The sequence below is a fragment of the Acipenser ruthenus genome, chromosome 23 (genome assembly GCF_902713425.1).
Source record: "Acipenser ruthenus chromosome 23, fAciRut3.2 maternal haplotype, whole genome shotgun sequence".
In the NCBI taxonomy this organism is placed as follows: Eukaryota; Metazoa; Chordata; class Actinopteri; order Acipenseriformes; family Acipenseridae; genus Acipenser; species Acipenser ruthenus.
In genome coordinates, this window is record NC_081211.1 from 2,315,617 (window position 1) to 2,325,850 (window position 10,234).

General features: G+C 38.6%; 1 protein-coding gene across 3 annotated transcripts; it reads right to left on the reverse strand.

Annotated features, from left to right (window-relative positions):
- Window positions 1-3,825: 3,825 nt before the first annotated feature.
- On the reverse strand, window positions 3,826-9,833 carry LOC117413635 (S100P-binding protein-like). Of its 3 annotated transcripts, none has more exons than XM_058997407.1 (5): window positions 8,815-9,833; window positions 7,625-7,734; window positions 6,843-6,940; window positions 5,633-5,732; window positions 3,826-4,843 (listed from the first exon to the last, which is right to left on the reverse strand). In XM_058997407.1, exons 1-5 carry the CDS (start codon window positions 9,787-9,789, stop codon window positions 4,699-4,701), a joined length of 1,428 nt encoding a protein of 475 aa, XP_058853390.1. In that variant the 5' UTR covers window positions 9,790-9,833; the 3' UTR covers window positions 3,826-4,698. The 3 variants fall into 3 exon arrangements, with proteins under 3 accessions (XP_058853390.1, XP_033878754.2, XP_058853391.1); XM_034022863.3 differs by having other exon boundaries at window positions 8,764-9,833; XM_058997408.1 differs by lacking the exon at window positions 8,815-9,833 and adding an exon at window positions 8,437-8,756.
- Between the last annotated feature and the right edge of the window lie 401 nt (window positions 9,834-10,234).

Here is a 10,234-nt window from a genome sequence, read left to right on the forward strand (position 1 = left end):
CCTGTACAAACATGAACACTACAGCAGAGATTGGTGTTTAAGAAGGGAACACAAATGGCAGACTTGCTTTGGTTTTATTTTTTCAACTGTAGTATAAAACTGATACCTTTATGTATGTGCAGTACCATGGTACCCTCTCTGAACTACTTAGTCCAGCTGGCCCCAGGTATCCCAATAGTATTTGAAGCTGGGTAAGGCCAGCTGCATGGTGTTAGTCACAGGGTCTATACAGCAGTGAACGGCATGCATTACAGGCATTCTTTTTTTTTTCTGGAATATATGAGTGAGTAATCCCACATCACCAGGTCCAGATGGTTGTTTAATATCACTGCACCTTGCTACTAGTTTTGGAATGACTCGTGACCTTGTTGGAAGCTGATCAGTGGCACTGCACTGGCATTAAGCCTCCAGCTCATGAGAACTGGGGAATTTGTCTCTGCTGTTATAGTGCACTGCTGTTTGGTTCTTTTTTTAATCACTGACAATCAGCCTTGGACAATGATAGGCAGCTGCTAATGGTTATGTTCTAGGTTAGAGGCTTGCGTAAGCAGGAGTACATGCAGCCGCTCCGTTTTCTTCTCTGTGAAGAGTTTCAGAAGGGCAGGACATTTATAAAAACTAACAGATCACATATGGGCAGAATGCTGCTGACAGGAGTTTGAGAACAGTAGCTTGAATCAATCGAATTTGATTATTGCAAATGCTCCTGTTTCTTTCAGTGCGTCCTCGTCAACCCCCGTGATATGACACATTAGCAGCACCCCCCCCATGCAAAGCTTTTGCAATAAAATAAAACAGTTCACGTCAAGGCACAAGGTCCTAATTTCAGAAAAAGTGAACATGAACATTTGTGCATTTCTAATAACAAATGCTTTTTTCCCCCTTTTACCATCATAAAATAAATTAATGTAATTTTCATGCTTCTTGAAACGAATAAAACAAAGTAGTTTTCCAAGCTGAGACACAGTGCGGAGCTGCTCTGTGTCATGAATAGCACGAGTCGATGGGAATGGCTTGTGATTTGCTTGCTGATGTTTTATGACAGGCAGTTAGGAAAGCCTGACAGGAGCGAGGACTTGCTTCAGACACATTACCTGAATCAAGTTTCGGAAAAATGGCTTTTGAAACTGGTCAAATGAATAGCAATAAGTATAATGGATACACTTCCGAAGCACAATTAGACTGTACTGTACGCATTGATTTATCCCTTTCTAATGGATACCAAAATGTGTATCTACTAGAATCAGTACTGTAAAGCCATACTGATGCAATACTGAATACTGTATAGACCGGCTGGCCTGTGCTGCATGTATGTCTGCAACACAAGCCCAATTACCTTGATATTTATGGATGTTTGTATAAAAATATCAAAACATATGCAATTACTGTAAATTGAATATATACATGGTACACGAATAGGTACAGCACACGTCAGTTAGGTATTTTCTAATCGCGATTCAGTATTTAGTATTACTTGTACTTGTCAGTTCAATCAGGGCAGCTCCTCACTTCCAAGGCAGACAACACAAAGAATACAAATCGCCCCGAAGTCATTATCATGGTCAAAAAGACATGCAATTACCGCTTCACAGTGCTTCTATTGCGTAGCAGCTTGATCCATTCCAGGTTTCACTGAGATCTCGGGAATACCACGGCTAATTGGCCCTGGATATGAGATCAGGTGTTGCGACTTCAGTTGAGAAAAATGGGCTGGAGGTAAGGCAGTTTTTCTTTTGTTGCAATCTCCAATCAATCTTTTTTTTTTCTTTTTACATCCTCAGCGTTTAATTCTTGCTCCCAGAAAACACATTGGCCAGAACCTTAAAATGCAAAGTTGCAGTAAAAACAACAAAAGCAAGCATATTGACATGTTAACTTATGACAGCAGGTGTTGTGTGAAGAAGCATGGATAATATAAAGGTATGCATTATGTAAAGTATGCTGTTCATATTGCTCTGTATGTAATGTATAAATCCAACTGCTTTACAAAGAGGGCTAGCATGGTTCAGCTAATATGCACAAATGAGATTACACACTTTCTATTAAGGACTGTATATAAACCTGATAATGTATTAAATGTAAATCAAATAAAGTTATCTAATATTTTCAAATCAAGGTGTTTTTTTTGTTTGATAACATTTCAAAACAATAATATGTAGGTCATACAAAAAGTTTACACAATTCACGTTAATCAGAGGTTTTAAAAAATAATTATTAAAATTAGCGAATGTCTTTAAAAACAAAACAAAAAAATGCACACATTTTTAAAGGAATCATATTTAATGCTGAACATTGTGGTTTGTAGGGAGAGATATTACCTTCCAGCAGTTATGTGTTTTTATTTGAACACAAGTGATTGAATCTATAAAACCGTAGATTCATTATTCCTCCCTTGTTTTCACATTGTCGTCGATTCAGAAAACAAAACATATACAAGGAGTAGGTCTTTGCTATTTAAAGAGTCCCTCAATTAAGAGCCTCGTATGTTTTATCTGGGATGAACCTAAAGAGCTTTTACTGCACACGTTTCACGCTTTTATAAGGCTTTCCATTTCCGACCAATAAATCTGATTTCTACAGCCAGGCCTGCTTTAACAGCATGTTTTATTTAGAGGGCAGAGCATTTCAGAGCAGCTCAATTCATCCCTGTGTGCTGCTGCATCCCAAGCTCTCGCCAGTGTAGATTGCAGGAGTTTCGTAATATTATAAAGTCAATCAGCTAAAGCACCCATGCTGAAAGGCATTAGGTTGACGTGTACCATTTCCTCTGGCACATACATAGTCTTTGATAGTGTAAGTTCTTATTAAGCCAGTGGGTGTGAACAGTCCATTTAACATCCTGAAGACCCCACAGCTTGCCTAAAAACACATCACAGAAGGCAGTCCGACCCAGTATAACCAGTACTGGATTACTGCCAGAATTTTTCCTACACAGTACATTAAAAAAAGTGTTTTGTGCAAGAAACAAGAACCTAGTTACATAAATAAAGCAGTTCTCAAAAATATATATATGCTTGGGTATTACAGAGTTAAGTGTATACACCATTTCTCTCTGGCCCTTGATAAACAGATAGATAGATAGATAGATAGATAACCAAACCATCACGAAACAACTTGTTGCATTTTTTCTTGTTTTATAATAGATCTAAAAAAACTATTACTTTAAAATGGTGCCACACAAGCTCAGTAATTGTAATACCTTCAGCTGGACCCTCCTTCCCCCAAGCATGCTTGCCATTTTCTCTTGGGGGGGGGGGGGGTATTTTGTTGTGTAGAACTGTTTTGAAATGTTCTCTCAGCAGCGAATTAGCAGACTTTAGTTTAATCACACCATTGTGCTTTTTCAAAATGTGTACATCACCGACGCTGGAAAAACAAACCAGCCAGTCCTCCCACACACTACAGCTCTCTCCCACTCGCATCTCACACACAGAGGGTTTTAAAGTAGCTAATTGTGAAGGTCACTGCACTGCCAGCAGCTACTCCATCTTGGCAGAATGTGCAGTTCAGCAGCCGGGAACGTTTCTCATTTTTAAACTTCTGCTTTCAGCAGATGAAATTAACCCTTACAGTACCCCAAAGAACCAAATCCGTACTTCAAGGTGGGGGAAAGCTAAAATGCAGATTCTCAAATGGCTCATCCGAAAGGATAACTGAGGATAGCAGTGTCACAGGCAATGCTTTGCAGTTCTAGAATATTTACTACATGCTGCTGCTTTATGACTATCATGAGAATGGACCCTAACCAACTTGTAGATAAAAGTACACTTGCATTAAAAAGATCACAAGATGGTTTGAAAGAAAATACATTATTCCTACAAAAAGGGAGTTTCAAGAGTTTTTAATTAGTGCTTTTTACTTAAGCAGCTTAAAAGAAACACAATATTTTAAGTGCACATTTCTGTAATTATGCTATTCTTACTTTACAATTTAACAAGTAAACAAGTGAAAACAAAAAACAACCGGAACAATTTGGTCCACAATAAAAATAAGTGCTTTGATTGATGAAAAAACAAGTTGAATAGCTCTGTACATTCATTTACATAGGCCTAGAAGATAGAAAAGTCATCTGAACCTTTGAAGGTCATGAGTTTCGTAATAAAATGTATCATTCGGGGTCTTTGAACATCATTCAAATGACAAGTGTATCAGTAATGACGTGGACTACATAGCATGTGTTTATCTGCTCAATAAAAACTCGCAATATCATTAACAAGAGAGAATAAATGCAAGTTCTTATGCATAGCTTCTCAACTTCAAACTTGAATGAATTATCTTCAAAATCAGGGAGGGAGAACATCCTCACAGTTAATACCATATCGAAATAATTGAACAATTTAAAACATTAGCTCATGCAGTACATTACCTTATTGAACAGCTGACTTTCAAAGTACTACACGTGTATGTTTGCAAACTTTTATCACATCCTTTAACTAATGGTTCCTACCCAGCTGGTGAAAATGCCCCTAGTACCACAGGCATTACACTTGCATGTTAAAGTCTGCTTTGAACAGAAGCAGTCATTTTGCTTTAATAATGATGGATCCTTCTCTATCGTCAGGACTGAAGAACTGTGATTTTCATTTATCGGACACCAAAAATAAAATTATACAAAACTCTTATTACATTTAAAGTTAAATTACATTTATATATATAAAAAAAGAAATAAAACAATCCATACACCAAAACAGAGGTGATTCAAAGTGCCTCCGTTTGAGGGACTTGGCTACGTTGAAACTTGTCTGGAATGGAAGCAAACCGTCGAAAGTATTTCCTGTTCTTGCTTTGCCAGTCCTGGAGACTGATCTTATTAGCTAGCTTGTCAGTGCCACTGGAGTAGTTTCTGCAGAGAAAGGATGCAGCACAAGATGAAAGATTCTTCAGGCTTGCTCTTATATGACAAGCCTAGGGTCAATTAATACTGTAATTGTGCAACTTGAAATTAATTGCAATTACAACATAATACTAATTGAACCTTGGCACACCTGTGTAATTGTAATCAATTACAGTTCAATTCTGTGTTACATCATGTTTCTGTATTTGTAACTGCGATTATTGCTTCGTTAGAGTAAATACAGTAAACATGTTAGTGTGTAGTTGTTTATGTAACTTTTTAGCATAGCTGCAACTGTAATTGAAGAAAACAAAACAGTACTGCAACTTCAGCAAAGAAGGTCTGCTAGTAATAATCGCAAAATGCATGCAAGCCTTTTAGTGAAAACAATGAATCAACAGTCCATACACAAGTCTCCATTAGCTGGACGACAAGCTGATGTAGTAAGTATGGCAGACATACAGACGAATGGATGTGCTATGATCAACAGTCACTGTAAACAGAAAACCTTACAGTGCAAAATGTGTGTGCAGGACATGGAACTGAGGCGTCCACTTCCGAGGTACACATTCTGGGCACACATGATTTGATTAGTTTGTAGATGGGTGAAAAGGGACTAGCCCGACACCAGAGAATAGGGTGATTTGTTGTTTTTTTTTTTTTTAAATAAATGTGTTGAAATCCATGTGGCGTACATAAAGAATTCTAAGCTTGCTTAGAAATGACAATGCATAAGAAAAAAAAAAAAAGTTTAGCAACTGATTAAACAAAGTGCTACTTGAATCTGATATTACTTGCCTTGATGTAAGATCTGAGGGATGCTGCCACTGCCTGTCAGTTATTCTACCCTCCTGCCTAGCCACTGTGTTCATCAAGCTTAGCAACTCATTCATCACACCTGAGAAGAACACACTCGTTACACAAAAACGGTTATAGAACTATAAAAAAGCATGACGGACCATCACCCCAGAGAGATATTTAAACAAATTGTTTTCAGTTGAGAATATCGCTGAACAAGGCTGGATTAAAAAAAACAAACAAAAAAAAACAAAAAAAAAAACCATTAGTCAAGTCAGATACACATCTTAGAAACACACTGGCTGCTCAAGTAAAAATTAAATAAATAAAACTATAATTGCTCCATAAAAAGCTCTTCTGCAATGACAGTTGTTGATTTGTTAAATGAACACTTCATATTGCATGGGTTGCATCATTAGAGTACATGTGTAATGATGGAAAGGAGGTCCAGTGTACTAGTGTAAAGCACACTTCACAATAAAAGGGTTGACAATTCAAGCTACAGGCATTTGTCATGATTAACTGGCTTTTTGACTTCATCAACCCTAAAACTATAACTAGACATGGATAAAGATGTCCTTGCAGAATAATTCATTAAGAGGTTACCCACAAAACACATTCACTCAACAGAAACCCCAAACAAAATCCTACCCACCTTTTAAAACTTGAGGAACACTGAGGCGTATCCATACTATAATTAAAATGACTGGCAATGGTTGGCTCAAATAAATTCAGACACTCCTGACTGCAAGAGCTTCTGCAGACTGTGCAACTGTGTTCCCTTTACCTCGCCCACTGAACATTACACTATGTGCAACCCATAGAGGTGGGACACCACAGTATCTACAAGATGTCATGCTCTACTGCCTTGAAAGGGAACAATCTCCTCTGTCGAGCTAAGAGAACTTAATTATTAAAAAACGTAGTTGTGTTTTTTTTTGTGCATGCTTAATATCTGTTTTTTCTGCTTTGCTAATCTGTACACCACTGTATGAAACCCAAGCTCAGCCAATTCCCTTGATATCAGCAATATGACTGGCTTGTACAAAAACAGAATATCTAATATTAACTCGCTCTAGTGAATGGAAGGAGGCTAGAAAGTCACCTTTACTTGTGCCAGTTTAAATGGTTGAGGTTTTACATTGGATCGGCATGTCCTTGAGAAAAGTACACCCCTAGAAAAGCAAGCACAGCAGGTCAGTATTCTCACCTTGGTTCTGTTCATCATGATCTGTAATGTGGCCCGATACACACTGCAGGTACATTTCCTTCCGCCGTTCCAGCTCTGTGTCTTTAAACATTACCTCCCTGCATTGAAAGAGGCCACAAAAACCCATCAGAAACTGCTCTTACCAGCTACCGCTGCGAAACGCACCTCCACGAAATGAAACAACGCAGTACTGCATGTGCAAATGCTGCCACCTACTGGGTTAATGAGGGAAACACATGCTGTTCATTTTAATAGGACAAGAGCAATCTTCAGATACTGGGGTCTAATTTAAAGATTTAAAAAGTGGCAGATAGAAAGACCACCTCCCTGTATTAATCCTGCTGGTGCCCTTCTCCAGGAGTACTTATTGAAAATTAGGTTAATACATTTTGGTATCAAAATCTTTAGACTGTTAGTAGTACCCCCTGCTACATTGGTGATGTTCAGTGTTCTATATATCCAAGTATTTGTATTGTATTCTACATATCCTTATACCTTTTGTTCCGGTGTGTAGGGCTATTACTTCAAACACAAGCTCACCCACGATTGGCTGAGAACTGATCAACGTACTTTGAATACTGATATACAATATCAATTACAATGACATGGATCAAAGCTCACCTCTACACCTCACCCAACCAGGTAGAATAAGTAATCCTGGAATGCACATGTATATTTGTAGTGTTGTTTGATAATTATGTACTCAAAAAACAAATGCCTGCAACGATGCAGTCCATTGGACTGATCTGCCTGGAATCACAGTGTAAATGGGGGAAGCATACCTTTCTTTTCTAGAAAATGGATTAATGATCCCCACTTTATCTTCTTTTTTCCCAGCCTTTTTAGCATAGGCTTCTTTTCTTTTTTGTGGAAACACAACCACTGATCTTACCTGACAAATCAAAAGGCATCGGTAAGAAATGGAACAAAATATTCGACCTCAACAGAATGCGTGTTAGATGAATGGTAACACATTGCAAGGTGGGGTTACGTTATGTATAATTAGAATAGTAGTGTTGTTGCCAATATTTATAAAAGGCAAACACCACCAACATTTCCTTCCTTATTCATTATATTCAGTGATCGCTACGCCCAAAGGAAATAATTACATTGGCAATAACTATGAAGTCCCACCACTAAGCTTGCTGCAATGCCTCCAGGTATGATGCACTAAACTAATTTTTTGTTTACTGAAACTTTTAAAATGCTTACCTTTGAGGTAGTCGCAGAAGTTTAAAAATGCAAGACTCCCCGCTTTAAAACGCAAGCCATCACTTCTGTGACATTTCATTTTTCGTTCATGTTTTGGCAGCCTGTCATGTTTAGGATCAATGTGCTTGCCTTAGCTATGTGCGGAATTTAACACACTAGCAAGTCTTTTGTTTGTTTTTAAAAGCAAGGGCATTTTAGATTTGAATGATTGGAAAACAAATCTTCCAAGAATAAAAAACAAATTTAAAAAAAAAAACTTAGCCAAGCTATTACAAAATTTGGTGTCAAACAAAATGTTACAGACATACTGCCGTACAGTACAGGTCAGCCTTTACTATACTAGAGTCACTGCTGTCCCACAAACTATGATAAATAGTTTTACCTTGACATCAAGCTGAGTGATGTTAAGTGAATCATCATCATCAGTGACAGCAACTTCAGATTCCTGCAGTATTAAACTTGTACAAACTGAAGATTCAGTCCCACTGGCACTATCGCTTACTGCACAATCTAAAGTTTCCTGTAATTTCAAAACTTCACATACAGAAGACTCGTGCACAGGCAAACCAAGATCGTCATCAGTTGTACTAATATGTTCCGTCTCCAATACATTTATACAAACAGAAGATTGGTGTTCAGGCGCGCCAATGTTTAGCGCATCATCATCAGTGTTATCTTCTGTCCCCATTAATATTACATTTTTACATACCGAAACTTCATTTTGAAAAGCGTTCACAGACGGTGCACTTTGTATATTTACTTGGATATCGTCACCATGTCTGACACCAGCCGAAATACATGGTTTTTCAAAGTCCACTTTCGTGGTTTCCAGCTTTATAGGGCTTGAAGAGGACGTTAGATGCAGGGGGGCAAGTGGATGATTCTTAAGATCATCGCTGATATTTCCAATGTATTGCTCCAAATCTTCGTGGTAGGATTTTGAAAAATAGCCTCTATCGGGACATTGCTTTGACCCGTCTATCTGCTGTGCCTCTTTCTTGGTACAGCTTACCCTACATGATTCTAGGTCTTCGCCACCTAGTTTACCACTACTCCCCTGTTCATAAAAACTGTGACAGTTTTCAATGAATTCTTCAATCCCTTGGTAGGGGCTGTGACACTCAATCGGGCTTAGGGACAGAAGTTCGTCAATATCAAAGTCAAATTCTGGTTCTTTAGACACAATCTGAGGTTGTTCACCACAACGGTTCTTCTCAGACTGCACTGAAATAGGGCAGAAACTTTTCTTTGCCCGAGCATCGCGGCTAGAACTGGGCTCCAACTCCCCACCCTGGGTGGAGCCAAGCCTTTTCAGAAGACCAGCACCTGGATCTACAACACATATCAAGTTGCTGCTCTTGCTACCTATACATGTAAAATTTTCATCACATGATCTTTTCCTTTTCTGCTGAGCTGAGCCAGATGGGGATTTAAAGGTGTGACCCACAGGCAAAGAATCACAGGGGTCAAGGACACATGCTAAACCAGGAGAGCTAGCAGGGTGTTCATCTGGGGTGCTAAAAAAGGGGGATAAAATAAAATGTTTCTTTAAAGGAGTCTTAAAAGATTCCTCCAGAAAGGAATCGTCAAGCTGCCTTTTGCTGCTGGGCGGCGGGACATTAATGATTTCTATTTTTATATTAGAAAACGGGTCTCGCAGATCAGAATTAACAGGCTCCCCATCTGAGCTTTCACAAAACACTGTTCGGGAAAACCTAAAGTCTTTCTCTGGCATGCTTCCAGAGTCACAGCTCAAACTAAATGTCTCAATTTGTCTGTTTTTACATTCAAAGGCCTGGCTTTCAGTCTGGTTCTCATATTCCATCCTCTTCTGTTTCTAACTGTGAGGTTACAAACTTCTGTCCTGTAAAACACAAATATTATTAGTAACAACAGTACCTATCCTCCCACAAAGGAAGTCATTTTAATTTCAGTCAGTGCCCAAGCACTTTCATCAAACCCACACAAGGTGTTCCCAAGATAGTTTTCAAAATGTAATAACTCGCATTTCAGTACCTTGCAAAAGGTAGGTTACCACTACTTCTGTTCAGTAAGAAACACCAACACTTCACTCTAGTCAGAAATAGGTGACCAGGCCTCTGCACTCAAACCAGTCCTTGTTGACAGTAGGCCTACTATCTGTTCACATTCAATGCCCCTACAACTACATGCTGCCTTAA